Raw genomic sequence first — 15222 nt, forward strand, 5'->3', positions numbered from 1 at the left:
GTCAGAGAGCTCTCTCCCTGCATAAAAAGCCTGATCGAACAGCCACTGAAACCAATGGAAGAACTTTCACTGGGTTCATTGGGCTTCCGACCAGCTCTAACTGAAAGAGGGATGTTGCATCTTCAATAAAGGCAATCGTTCTCCCTTTATGAGACATTATTGCTTTATAGGTGAAAATACAAAACAAAAAAAAAAAAAAAACAGTTTTAAACTGTGTGACAAAAAACCCCTTTCCTTCTCAACCGTTAAAGTTTTAGCTTCATCTCATGCAATGTCATTATCCACTGTGTTTCAAGTCACCCATAGAGTCCAAGTATCAGAAAGATAGCCGTGTTAGTCTGTACTTTCGAGAACAACAAGAAGTCCTGTGATACTTTATAGACTAACAGATATTTTGGAGCATAAACTTTCGGGGGCAAAGACCCACTTCACAGAGTTCCACTGTTACCAACAACTGGATTTTTTTAAATGTGAAAAGCACAAATAAACCAATTTAAATAAAATGTAAAAATAAGATTGAAATAAAATCTTTCAGGTCTTCTTCATTCTTTATTTAAAAGGTTAATGAAAAGGGGAGTGGGTTTCATATAACGGCATTTTGTTTCACCTTAACAAAATAATATGCTCTCGTCTATGAGAAATATTTTCTCCAAATTATAATGCTGTTATCAAGAAGGACAGGAGAATGAAGATGATGTTTGGATCACAATTCTGCTTGTTCTCTACCCATTTCTATGAGTGTTAAGTCTTGACAGTTCAAATGAATGTGAAATTAAGTACTTGCTCACTGTCACAAAATATAGAGACAGCTCCTCCCTGAGGGGGCAGAGGAGCAAAAAGAAGTTTGCTGTGGGAAGATAAGGCTTTATCATTATTAAACAAGATGAGCAGAAAATTGACTATGTCAATATGTAAGGCCCCTGTGGAAATACAGAGTAAATTACAGAGTAGCAGAGAACAGAAAATTGCTAAAGCTGTAAAAGAAATCAGCAGCTGTCTCTGGATAAGTTTCCATTTTGCTTGAAACCTTTTTAGTTACGTTCAGAAAGTTTTGGAAAGTGGTTCTCTCTCTTACCATTTTAGAGTCAAGATTGTCAGCATCCTGAGGGTGGAATACGGTCATTAAAGCTTCTGTGCTAACAGCATTGCTGCTGCCTTTCTGATCTGCCATTAGCCGTCCTTCATAATAATCCACCAGATTGTCAGAGTCAGAAGTAGCAACAACCTGCAGAAGGCATTAACATCTGTCAGAGGTACTTAAAAGTCCTGCAACAAACTGTACTGATCAGTTGATGTCTTACCCCACCCAGCAACTCTTTATGCACCTTTTAAAATTACAAGTCTTCAGATGCATTGCTATTATTATTTAAACACTGAACAAAAAGAAATATTCCTAGTGTCTTACAGAACAAATAAGATATGAAGTGGTCCCCAATCTGTAGAGCTTCCTGTTTAATTTAAGCACAGCACACGAGAAAGCCACATTTCTTTATTAGCATTCATGAAAATGACAACTGCACAAAAGATGAGAGCCTGATCCAACTCCCCTAAATTGAAAAAAAAAAAAAAAAAAAGACTCCAATCGAAGTAAATAGAAGCTGGATCAAGGCCAAGGACAGAAACTATCAAGAACTGTACTAGCAGTTACATTCACTGTATGCTCTCCTACCACAGGATACAACTAACAAGATTTCAGAAGCAAGGTTTGAAGCCTACTGGGTGAGAAATATTCTATTCAAACCTATAAGTAAAACAAAGCCAAAGGCCAAAATGTACTGAATTCAGCAGTTTTCCTGTCCAACGTGTTCCCTTCTGCTTGCATACAGAGCCAATTAACTTTTCTACCCCCAAATTAAGCAGGAAACTAGACAAACTGATAAGTCAAGTAATATAGACAACTGTATGCAACTGGGGGAGTTTGTCCATTCCAAAGATGAATGCATTTGAGAAGGCAGAGCTCAGCACCCAAATGGTACAAACTGGGAACTCTCTCCACCCCTGCCTCAGCTGGGAAGCATTTCTGTTCAAGTTAAGCCATTCTGTTCTCTTGTTTCTCACTCTGGCATCTAGGCCCCAACCCTTGAGAACGAGCCCTCCACAATGCATCTTCTGTGCTGAGCTAGCATTTGTGTTGCATAGCCTCACAAATACTATTTCACAGATTATTTTGACTAATGTTGTTCCTCTTGTTACTTTCTAAACTACACAGAGTTGGGTGCAGCCAGCAGGGCTGACAGCTGCTGCAGGCCCCTGGGTGGGGGGGGAAGGGTGGTCTGGCTCGATGCCCTGGAAGGGGTAGGGGCAAGGGCTGAAGGGGCATGTAAGCCCTCAGCCTCCAGGAGGGTGGCACCCCAGGATGGTGGCGCCCCCTCCCCCAAACTCCCTTACAGCCACAGGCAGCAGTGGAGCAGTGCTGCTGCAGCACTTCAAAGGGGCCCAGAGCTCTGGCTGCCACTGCCACAGTAACAGCAGTGACAGCCAAAGCTCCGAGCCCCTTTGACACACCAGGCAATAGAACCAGTTATAGCAGTAACTGATCTAAACCTGTGTCTGGAGGCACTGATGGACTGGATGAAGTCTAATAAGCTGAAGTTGAATCCAGATAAGATTGAGGTCATGTGGATCAGGAGACCATGTTTTCAAGAATGTGGCATGGTACCAGTTTTAGATGAGGTTACTCCTCCCCTGAAAGAACTTGGGAGTCCTCCTGGCCCCTTTTATAACATTTGAAAATCAAATTTCTTCTGTGGCTAGGAGTGCTTTTGGGTAGCTTCTTCTGATCCACCAGCTGTGACCCTTCCTCAACTTGGCCACAGTGATCCATGCTCTTGTCACATCTGGACTGGATTATTGTAATACACTCTATGTCGGAGTCCCCTTTAAAGAGTCTTCAGAAACTTCAGCTGTTCCAGAATGCGGCTGCCTGAGTTTTAACTAACACTCGTTATTCAGAGCACATTACGCCAGTGCTCCGGCAGCTACACTGGCTTCCACTATGTTTCCGGGCACAATTTAAGGTATGGGTTATGACTTAACAAAGCTCTAAATGGGCTGGGTCCACAATATTTAAAGGACCATCTCTTCCCACGTGAACCCACCAGGGGATTGAGGTCAGCTGGGGAGGCTCTGCTCACTCTTCTACCACTTAGGGAGATAAGATTAACATCAATATGGAGCAAGGTCCTCTCCACCTTTGCTGCCAGGCTGTGGAATTCTCTTCCCTGGGATAGTCGTATGACATCAATATTAACATTGTTTCGGTGCCAGGTTAAAGTCACTCTTTTTACTCGTGCTTTTATTGGTGTTTGAGTTTGTGCACAAGATCCTTCTTTTGAGATGTTTTAGTAGACGTTATGTCCTTTTGGAGTTCTGTATTTTTAAATCTTTCCATATGTTTATATTTTTTTTAAAAAATTGCAAGCCACCTTAAAGATTTGAAATACAGTGGTGAGGTAAAAATATTTTAAATAAATAAATAAATAAATAAATTTTACCTCCATACTTGTAGCATGCTGTGGACTTGAAGTTGCACCAATTCTGAATCTGAGCTTTGCTACCAGGTGTTCAAAATCCCTAAGCTCAGTGAAACGAAAAGCTCTTTTTCCTTTGGCACTAATGTTGACTCCTTTGTTAGCTGTATCAGCCTTCTCCACTGCTATGACCTGAAGAGGCAAGGACACATGAATTAGCAATCTTATCTTCCTACCCAACTATGTCAGCATGATCTGCAAAAAAGAAACTATTCAAAGTGCATGTGTGACATGTGCGAAGCTATCTGCATTGTCCTTATGACTATGAAGTGGGACTAGGATTCACTATTCAGTTTTTACAGTTGCTTGCCTGAGTGCATACAGCTGAAATGAAGCAGGCTGTAAAGAGGATGCTGAAGAACAAAGCAGGAAAGGTAGACGAAGGACACAGATAAAAAAGCCTTGGGTATACAACTTTACAGGAGTTAAGATAATGGTTGGGACACCAGTTGGGGAAAAGAAGCTACCTAGTTAGTAAACTCAGAGGGGTAGTCTTGTTTGTCAGCAGCTTCACAAAAACACAGGCAATCCTGTAGCACCTTAAAAGACTAGCAAACATTTATTAGGTAATATGCTTTCATGGATCAGACCCTCTTCTTCAAATCGGAGGAGGTGGGTCTTACCCACCTAATAAATAAATCTGTTAGTCTTAAAGGTGCTCCAGGACTACCTATTTACTTAAGCCTAAGATCAAAGGGTAGGTACTAAGGAAACTAGATTGCAGAAAAGGAAGAGAAGGCTCCCTGAGGAATGCAAGTGGAAAAAGCTAAGGGGCTAGGAAGACTCAGCAGGAGACAGAGGAAGCCCTCTGCAAATGGGGTCTTGACTTTGAGATGGAAAAAATAAGCTATACTGGCATTAGAAAAAGTTCAGAAAAGGGCAACTAAAATGACTAAGGGTTTGGAAAGGGTCCCATATGAGGGGAGGCTAGAGAGACTGGGACTTTTCAGTCTAGAAAAGAGGAGACTGAGGGGCGATATGATAGAGGTATATAAAATCGTGAATGGTGTGGAGAAAGTGAATATTGAAAAGTTATTTACTTGTTCCCATAATATAAGAACTAGAGGACACCAAATGAAATTGATGGGTAGTAGGTTTAAAACTAATACAAGAAAATTTTTCTTCAGACAGTGCACAGTCAACCTGTGGAACTCCTTGCCGGAGGAGGCTGTGAAGGCCAGCACTCTACCAGAGTTTAAAATAGAGCTTGATAAATTTTTGGAGGTTAGGTTCATAAATGGCTATTAGCCAAGGGTAAAGCATGGTGCCCCTAGCCTTTAGTCAAAGGCTGGAGACAGATGGCAGGAGATAAATCTCTTGATCATTGTCTTCGGTTCACCTCCTCTGGGGCACCTGGCACTGGCCACTATCAGCAGACAGGATACTGGGCTGGATGGACCTTTGGTCTGACCCAGTATGGCCGTTCTTATGTTATGTTCTAAGCGGGGCACATGGATAGCGTGGTTAAGCTTTGGTAAAAAGAAATATGCATGTGGGTCTCTTTTTGTTTTATATCTTGGCTCTATGGGCTTTGTATCTTCATGTGAAAGAATAAATAATGCTTTGTTTTGGAGAAACTGTTCCTAAGTCCCTGTATTCAGCCGCTGTCACAGGGTCCCAAAGGGAATAGTTACAGTTGATACCCAGGCAACTGTAACCCAGAGTGAGCAAACTGCAGAATTCCAGCTTATAGGGGTGCTCTCAGTGACACTCCAAGAAGGGACAGAAGTGCAATTAGCCTGGTAACCACGAAAGTATGCAGACAGACAAACACCCGCGAGTAGTGTGGAACACCTGGAGCATTATAGATGCAAAATTAACAACATACCATTTAAATGCTTTACCATTACACAAAATGATGCGTTGTTATTCTGGCACAAGAAAATGGACTCACACATTACCCTCATAAAACCAAAACTTACTTATGGGACCAATGTTTTAGAAAAACATCATATTAATACAAAGCTTTTTCCGACATCTGACTTTGTGCCTGTTGAAACTGGCGCATGTTACATAGTTTTCTGAAGAAGCCAGACTCTGCCTCTTGCAAATAACCAAGTGCTGAAGAATTCGTGGGACGGATCCTCCACTGAGAATAGCCTCGTAGACACATCTGCCCAGGAAATGACAGCTAAAGCTGATCTTAATTGCAGTGATGGGACAGTTATGATTTATAGTGGTAAACACATTTTAATAATATAGTGCTCTGGAGAAAATAAAATTAACAACGTGGCTATGAACTGCTAGACTGGCTCCAATTGCTGCTGCTTTTTGACTACCATAGGTGAAGAATGAAAACCAAATGACATGAAACAACTCTACAACGCTGTAAATTATTATTAGGGGTCTAACAACTCCAAAGGGAGAATTTGGAATTACAAAGTCAGCTCCTTTAACTCAAACCTCTTATGAAGATTGCCAATAAAAAAAGCATATGAACTGTAGCATCTAAGCAGTGTGTGCCTTTTACACGCCAACTGAAATTGAGTTACACAAGAAATTAATTTGGACCTGTGTGTGTTATAGCTTTTAATACTTTCAAATACTCAACTGGAGAGGAAACTTGCCCAGTAGAGCGTAAAAATGCTTACTCCAATAGCACACAACTGACATAGCTCCACTGAATTCAATGTATCTGTAACAATCTGCACTACATAAAGATCTACCCCCAGCATGTATAATAATCTGCATATATGTATAGTGCATGGCACGTATGAAGACTATACAAAAGTACTAATCAATGTCTTGATTATGTCCAGTCCAGTCAAGACATATTTGGGATTAATCAGAGGCTGACCACATTAAGGAAACTAATAAGATCTTGGGCCACAGAATACATACAGCGTGCTCAGGGACAGGGGAATCCTCCCATGCACTGCTCCACAAACATATTTAATCTCTGTCCTAATTATTCATATTTAGGCTGTAACTTAGGGGCTTGTCTACACTGTCAAGTTGCTGCACTGTAACTTTCTGGTTCAGGAATGCAGCAAGTTACAGCACTGTAAAGCACCAGTGTAAACAGGGTCCCAGCACTGGGAACCACGCTCCCAATGCTGTAAGCTACTCCCCTCATGGAGGTAGTTTTCTTAAAGTGCTGGGAGAGTTCTCTCTCAATACTCTTGCCATGACCACATTGCCACATTAATGCGCTGCCGTGACAGTGCTTTTAACTTGACCGCAAGTGTAGACAAATCCTTACTGTCTATTATCTTACGATGCTTTATTAAGGATGCAAATTGCAATGATAGATTGACATTTGTCCACCAAGGAATTAGACACCACCAAATTCATTTCACATAAGCTTCTGAACAGGTGGCACTGATTAATCAGTATATATAGCAGTCAGATTTAAGTTGTTGACGTAAAGGGGAAAGACTGCAGTGTCCATATTAAAAAAGCACTCCATCCATTCCAGTACTTTATTTTTGACCCTAAATTTCAGGTTATGAAGACAGACTCCAAATTTAAGCACAAGTTGTGAGACTTGTGCAAGATGAGACATTAAAAGATCCTCTGCTCACCTAGGAAGAACAGAGGATAAAAAGAAAAGGACTTGAAAGTTGCCTTTGAGCTCAAAATGGAAGCAGCTCTGTCTACAGTAGGATTTAGCTTAACACTGCTGGCACCAGGAAAAATGTCAAATTGAGTAAAAATAGATTCAATTTTGCAGTGATAAATTTGGTTAAGAGAAAAGTAAACGGTTAATTACTTACTCTATACAAATCATAAAACTTTCAGCGTAACTGGCTTTAACTGCAATTTGCAATACCTCTCTTAGGGGAATGATTAGGCTGTACAGACTGCCATCCTGGCTAGCAAAACAGATGTAGTTTTCTGAAATGCACATTTTTCCCAATGCGTTGAAGTGGCAGAAAGGTACCCATAAGTCGCATTCATGCACTTCCTTCAGGGTCTCCTCTTTGGGTAGCCTGAAGAATGCACTAAACTGCTCACTGTGGGCTCGGTTCTCCAGGCCTCTAATGGATAAAAAAGGCAGAAGGAGAAGAAAAATCAAAGTTATATTAAAATAAGGTTATATTTATAAAAAACTGAATTGTGTTGGGAGGGAACTATATTAAAAACTTTATACGCCATTTTCTCAAATATGTTACAGGCTCAATCCTGGAAGGCAGGACGTGAGGTTCTGAACACAACAATGCATAGCACATTGGAAAAGCAAACCATTATATCACAATTTAGCGAAGTGCTAAAGGCTATGCTTAAATTTCATTTCAGTAAATCTGATTTCAGAACTTCTTAAAAGTTAAACTCCTTGCTGAAAAGTAACAGATTGTTGTATGGAGGCCTAAATTAGGTGAAAAATTAGTGCTTTCTAATAGCCCAAATGGCTCTGCTAGTCAACCCACTAAAATAAACCAATTAAACATAAACCAGTTTTGACTCAATGGAGAACTAATTGGCTGGAACATAGCCCTTGTAGGTGCACACAAGGGAAACATGCATCAGAAAGAAAAGATCAAATTCATGTATAAATGCAGTGAAAAAATTAAAGTTTTCGGAGGAAAGCCTCATCCAACTCCAAAACTGCTACCAAACCTAACCATCAATTATCCCATAATCACAACATAAAACAAGCATAAAAAAGGGTGTGAAAAAAACTAAAGAGGATTTGTTATTTAAGCCACAGCGGGTAACCACTAGAATTAATATAATGAAATTAGGAGGAAAAATTATACTAACATTGTAATGCACTGGACTTTGGGATAGCCCTCCACTGAAAGCTATGGAAGCCACACTCCTTGAAACTAGACTTGAGTAAGCCCTGCAGAATATGTTACCGGGACCAAGCTTAATCCAGCGCTAGAGATAGACTTTAACCCAATGGATATTTTGGACCTGCATCTTTCATGTTATCCAGAACAGTAGTAAGGAAAACCAGTCACCAGTCCCCAAAACAGGGTTCCTTATATCACCCATTGTCAATAACATCTGGTTCATGCATTTGTTATCCTATGACTAATACGTTGAAAAAGTTCTTTGCCCTTCCCTCTCCTTTCTATTCCTTCACCAGCAAACTACTCTTCAGTGACACACCACCTCTTGCTTTTTCCTTCCCACTTGTTGCTAAGATATTATGTTTGTATACATGAATTCTGCTGTAATCTTTTTTCACAAAATATTTCAGAACCTTAAATGCAATTACTAATGTGGACACTCATCTCTCTAGAGATCCTATTTATACGGCATGTAAAGAAATGTAAATATGGGGCTGTAAAATGGACAAAATCCCTTTAAAGCAGAGAATAAATCACTAAGATTTTCCTCCATTTTTTGTATATGAATGTACAAAATGGCCTCCCCTTAAGAAACAAATCAAGAAACCTATTATTATTAAACAGCCTTGGTTAAAGCACTGAGTAATGCTTTTCTGAATTATTTCTTGTTTCAAATGTGCTTTCTATTTTCTGTGTAAAAATAACAAAAGGTACAGATTTAAAGTCTTGAATTAAAATTAATCTGGCCTGGCAATTGTGAAAGTAGTTTAGAAACCTGGGCCACAAAAACCGATTTGCTAGCTTTAAATGATTCACAGGATATTCATTAAAATACATAGAGACAAACTAAGCTTTACCATGGAAGAATCTCTCAAAATGAAAAACATGAAAATATGCCATTTATAATAAAGCACACTTGGAACTAAATTACAGTAATCGCTCCATTAATGCGGAGGTTGTGTCCTGGGCAACCGCCACATAAATCAAATTTCGCATAAATTGGTGGGGAGATTGGGAGACTCGGGCAGCTGGCAGAAGTGGGGGGGCTGCCATGTGGCACCCAGCTTCTTCCAGCTGGGGGGCACACAGCTGTTTGTACCACTGTTTCTGAGAAACCATGCTGCGAGCAGATGTGTGCCTGCCAGCCTCCCCAGCTGGGAGAACTGGCACTGCAAGCAGCTGTCTGTCAGGGATGGCAGCCTGACTTGTGGCTGCTGCCCATCACAGGAGCACAGAACTGCTCCTGTCAGGAGTGGCAGTCGCATTAACCCGAGCCACGTACAACTTGATTGCACGTATTTCAAGGGTTTACCGTATTACATTTACGGCTGTAAAAATCCATAGCAGTGCCACCAGCCTTCATGTGGGCAGTGCAAATTTACACTTGTATATCTGAGATCAAAATCCTGGTCTGTCCCTAAGCCTGCATTCGACATGAGAAAAGCGAATGAGAAGACAAAGAAGCTTTCCTGAAGAATTTATACTGAAGTCAACCGGCCCCTCTGCCGAGTGGGTATTTCTTGCTTGAGTAAGTGCAATGTGGAGTCCAGTTTTGCCTGGCAGGAGAGCATTGTGCATTTACCACAGGTTGGGTCAATTTATGCCTTAATGTTTATTCTGAATGGTGTTTTTGTTAATATGATTAACCACGAAGAATTTGTGAACACGAGACACCCACAAAGTATTTTGAATGAAGTGGATGTTATTTCTTACACATCATATTCATGTGATTTCTTCTTATAACTAAAAGCAACTTACACACTCTGACTTACTTTATTCCCAGAATTCAAAAGGACACTTGGACAAAAGACACAAATGTTAGTAAAGCTGTTATTGTATGCTTCTTCAGATAAGGAGCATGTCTACCTATGCTTGGAACTCTACTGAGCACACAGTTGACACTCTACAAATAATAAATTACCTCTTGGTGATTTGCAGAGGATCATGGAGGACTAGGTCATTTTCAAATGTCTCCTTGTCAAAAAGTCTCCTTACAGCATAGTTTGCCAGCTGCTCCATAAGAAGGAACGTTTCATTAATGTGCAAAAACATGGAAAAGTAATGATCCTCCCCACGGGAGCACACATGAATACTCTCTGTCAGGATCACATTGGAGGTCTTTTCGAGTTTTGAGATTTCATCCCAGGAGATAACGAGTTTTACTGAAAATATGAGTATAATCACGTGTGAGTAACTTCTCACTGCTCATTAGCCGCCTACACTTTTTCCTTAGCACTAAGGGAACAAGAGGTCAACAGCCCCGATAAAATGTAATTAAACAGCGCAGTTAAATCACTAGCAAGTAGGTATGTCTAACATGGCTAAACACATTATATTGCGCCACTAAACCCAGCCTTGAACATATTTTATGTTTCTGACAAAAAGAAACCTTTCTGTATTTCACAAAAGGGTGAAATTGTAATAATCCTCTCTCATACAGAGCAGTACCTTATTGCACAACTACTCCATTGGCTTGTGAGATAAGGTAGTATTTAACATGGGTTCTTTAATCTTGTCCTACATAGTTGCTTTCCCCATTTTATAGTCCAGTCCTGAAAGGTAGTGACCACCTCCTTTCACGTTCTGAATGCACTCAATTGCCATCAACTTCACTGAGGGATGAGGGGGATCAACTCCTTGTAAGACTGGGCTCTCAGCAGCGTTCTTGTAAGTTGTGCACTTGCGGGGCTGCTTGAAAGAGATTCAAACACCATCCATCTTACTAGCACGGTACCCACAGCTAGGGTTTTTATTTCTACGGGTGATGCACTTTCATGCAACGCTCAGTGCACATAATTTATTCTGAAAAAGGATTGAAAAAACATCTGCACACAGATGAAAAAATATCAGAGGAACACTGATCTCTCACACTATCTTCAGAATTATTCTCTTGAAATCTTGCCAGCTAGAGTTTCATGGTCCAAAATACATCAAAAAGTGCCACATGTTACTACTAGATTACACTTTCTGTTCTACTTTCCAATGTAAAACTGAACATGGGTACATGAACTACAACAGACTACTCTGTTTAAATAGTGCCTTTAAAATAAAGCTTTTTACAGCAAGCAGACCATTTATATCTAAGGGGCCTGTGTCCCTTTGATACACCACTGTGCCTTCTGTTAGCACTGATGGGTACTACCTACCTATACTGGCTGGAAAATATACAAATGCTTGTAAGTCTCGGCAACTTTCTTCATCTTTTCCAGCTTTCAGTCACACAAAGTTATTGCTCACATAAACCCACACCTTTTTGGGGGCCATCAAAACAACAATACACATGTGAAAACTGTGTGTAAATATCACCAATGGATAAATACCTATATCTGGGGAGATGATTTTTGTTTTAAGTGTGTACATGTGTCAGGAATTGAACCAAGACCCTCCAGAGCTGAAAGCATGAATCTCCACTGCTTGAGTTAAAGACCCAGGCTCTGCAGCTCAGAGCTGTACCAGACCTATATTCTCTGTGAATCCAGGACAGAGGAAGACAAGTAACACACCTTAGTTGGTTGTACATGCAAATAAAGTCATTCTGAATAATATATTCCCCCTGATTTTTGTGGTTATTATTTTTCTGCACTCTTTATTGGATGCTCATGTTGCAAAGTAACTAAATTTTACTTTGAAAGGATTAAGGGTGTGAAATATTACTTTAAATTTGAAAACTACAAAATAAAATTGTGATGAGTGACTAGGCCAACTTACTTTCTGCTCCCAACAAAAATGAGTAAAAGCTAAAAAAGTTGGTACTAAGATAAAGCCATCCCTGACAGGGCACTCGCCCTCTCCAGTAGCTGCAGGAGTAATAGGTCACCAACTTCTCCTGCTCTGGTAATCCAAAACACTTTTCAAACTTCAGAATAGCTTCACGAAACTTCTCAGGATCGTCTTCTTTTATGAAAGAACCTTTCCCTTCTTCAGCAATCAACCCCTAGAAGCAAATCAAACAAAGTTATGAAATTAAACATACGTGAACAAACCACACAACATATTTTTTCCTAGAAAGATATTTCAGGAGGGGAAGCATGGTCCTGTGGTCAAAACACAGGAGTAGGAGTCAGGAGACCTAAATCTGTTATTTCAGACACTTCCATAGACTTTCTGTATGACTGTGGTTAAGACTCTTGCCCTCAGTTCTCCTCATCTATTCAAGGGGAATACATGAAGCTTCCTTAGCCAATAGGGTACATTCTAATGTGTTGTGTCATCCTTCAGTGCAAAATGCTATAAAAAAAAGCTAAGTATTACTATTAAATGATCTCACACTCTGTTGTTTCTGAAAGCCCATCGCACATACCAGGGGTTCACTATACTGTTCCATTACCCACTTCTCCCACAAGTGCCCAGCATGCCACCCTTCTATCCCCCTCTATGTCAGACCCTCCCCAGAATCCTCCCTTCAAGCTCACTCCAAATCACCACTTACCCCCAGCGTGCCAAATGCCCTGCAGGATCCCTCTTTTCCCCCTCATACCATTGTCTCAATTTTTCCCTCAGGCTCTGAAATGTTAGCACTGATTAAATGCATCATACAAGTTTCTGTGTTTGTAACAAAGGGGGCATATTCTCTAATATTTTAATAAACCCTACGTAAGCCCCAGTTTTTCTCTGCACGCAAGGGGTGTACAAGGCTTACCACGGCTCCTGGAATAACACTGGGGGCAAAAGATGTATACTTACTATCTCCATTGTCTGGGTGGAATAACTGAGCTGTTAAGGAACTGGCTAAGTCAAAGAGCCCTCCCCCCAACTCTTCACCCCAGTGACTGACTAGTCAACTCCTAACACCAGGAAACTCTGGCCAGTGGGTGGGATATGGGAATTGAACTGGAATAATGGCTGCACTTTTGGATGGACTGAAGAGTTCTGACCTGAACAGTCAAAGGCAACAGTCAGATAAAGTCGGCAAGGGATTCCATCACAGCCGGGCTGACAGCATGGCTTTGCCAGGATGGACCATGGCATAACATAGGGGTGTAGGGCCTCATTTTTCTCTGTTAATGATTAATATTGCAGACTGTTTTTCTTCCATATGTTTTAAGCAATTATTTGAAGACAACAAGACACATTTTGTTACCCAGCAAGGTCAAAATTTTCATTCATGTGAAGTGAAATAGATTCACCTCATTCCTTTGCTCTTATCTGACTGCAAGATAGTACTGCACCACAATGTTGTCCCCCAATGCCCTAACAAGGGGACTGTTATAGACATATTTTGAAAGGGTGAAGAGTCATAGCTTTCCTCCGTTATCTTACCTACATGCTACTTACTCTTATCTTTCCCTGTACAAAGCTAGTAACATCTTCATTTGAATCAAACACAGATAAAGTCTTCATAATATTGTGTTCCAACCAGTCCCAGTGTTCCGTTATTTCTTCTCTGCTGGCTCCTGACAAAAGAAAGGTTAATAGAATTTAAGAATGTCACCTAAAAAAAAAAAAAAAAAAAAAAAAAAATCACAGAGGCCTTGTCAACACTGGGGAAAAAAACAAAATGAAACAAGAATTGGAGCAGTTAGCACAGTGTTCACAGTTACTAGTATTTCCCAAATGTTGGGTTCCAACCAACCCATCAGTGGTTCATCAGATGGTTCAAGTTGGGTTACCCATCTAGGCCAGATTAACCCATGACAAGGCCCTTCCCTAGGCAAATATGCACTCCTTTTAGCCTGGTGTGGAAGAGAGACAGGCAAATTCGGAAAGTGGGATGTGGCCAGGCCACATATGAGCAGTGCTGTAACCCTGCACACCAGGTCACAACATGCAGAGTGAGAAGCCAGGCCCTGTCTTATGGGAGCTGCTGTTGCAAAGGGAGTCTGAGACAGGTTTGTTCTTCAATCATCCCAACCCAGGAAGATCTCTTCTACATCACGTCAAGATTAGTGTTGTGGTGCCAGAGGGTGCATGTGTGTGACCTCCAAATGAAGAATAAAATAAAATGTAGTTGGTGAGTCTTGCTAGTATTAAGTTTGGAAACTACTACAGGCTAAACCTCTGTAAGCCGGAATTCTCTCATCTCAGAACTCCATAATCCAGCATGATTTTATTTGTCAGACTACCACTAATCATTGGTATGGCCAAGTTTCCTATGGTCCAATAAAGTTTCTTTACAAACACCAGTCCTGGCTCTCAGTGTTATGTGCTGTAATTTACCCCTAAATGTCTTAAGAGCCCACTAAGCAGTGGAAGTCTTGGTAACATGACCAAAAATATTGACCTCCTGTTGTCCAGCAAATTCTCTCATCCGGAACTGGTCAGGTCCCAAGGAAGCTGGACAAGAGAGGTTTAACCTGTATTCTACATATAGCCAAGTTTCTTCCTCTTCAGATACATCTTACAGACATTTATGTTGTTTAAATAACTCTATCGGCATGCAGAGCCCAATTACCATCTTGTAGTGCTCAACTTGAGTATGTCACATGTTCACCTTTCAATGTACCTCCAAACCACATATTAATCATATTCCTTAACATGTTGAAGCTTTGGTGACTAATTCAGGAAGAACTGTCTACATAATTCAGGTCCTACCTATGCTGCAAAAATCAAACCATGGGTTGATATTATTTTGCTTTACTGGGTTTCCATAACTGTAAAAAAAAAGATTCTTCCATTAAAAACACAGAATGTATATGATACCTATTTCCTGAAGCAGAAACCTTTGCCTTTCTGATTAATGTCAGCCAACTGGTCCTTGAAATGTCTTTGCTGCTGCTCCCCACCCCTAACCCCCACCACAGCATCACTGGTCTTTCATTCTTACTCTTCCTGAAAGACTAACATACAGAAGTAAGAAATACTTTCTCTCCTTCTCTGTATGCATGCAATAATTTGATATAATCAATGTTCTGAAAGATGTAAACTGTACAATTCAGAACAAAACTGATCATCCAAAACATGACAAGTATATAAATGCAGTAATTAAATCATGGAATTAATGGGCTCTCAAGAGG

The 15222-nt window shown here is 40.5% G+C and overlaps 1 protein-coding gene across 2 annotated transcripts in view; it reads right to left on the bottom strand.

The window, feature by feature from the left end:
• TBC1D8B (TBC1 domain family member 8B) overlaps positions 1 to 15222 on the bottom strand; it is a 72133-nt gene that overhangs the window by 36006 nt on the left and 20905 nt on the right. For both annotated transcript variants that reach the window (XM_075007492.1, XM_075007491.1), the window contains exons 3-8: positions 13544 to 13662; positions 11978 to 12203; positions 10191 to 10431; positions 7303 to 7510; positions 3495 to 3662; positions 1076 to 1225 (exon numbers count right to left, since the gene is read on the bottom strand). In XM_075007492.1, the coding sequence (XP_074863593.1) occupies positions 1076 to 1225; positions 3495 to 3662; positions 7303 to 7510; positions 10191 to 10431; positions 11978 to 12203; positions 13544 to 13662 (1112 nt within the window). The remainder of the gene's footprint in view (positions 1 to 1075; positions 1226 to 3494; positions 3663 to 7302; positions 7511 to 10190; positions 10432 to 11977; positions 12204 to 13543; positions 13663 to 15222) is intronic.

This window comes from Carettochelys insculpta, chromosome 13, assembly GCF_033958435.1.
Source record: "Carettochelys insculpta isolate YL-2023 chromosome 13, ASM3395843v1, whole genome shotgun sequence".
Lineage (NCBI taxonomy): Eukaryota > Metazoa > Chordata > Testudines > Carettochelyidae > Carettochelys > Carettochelys insculpta.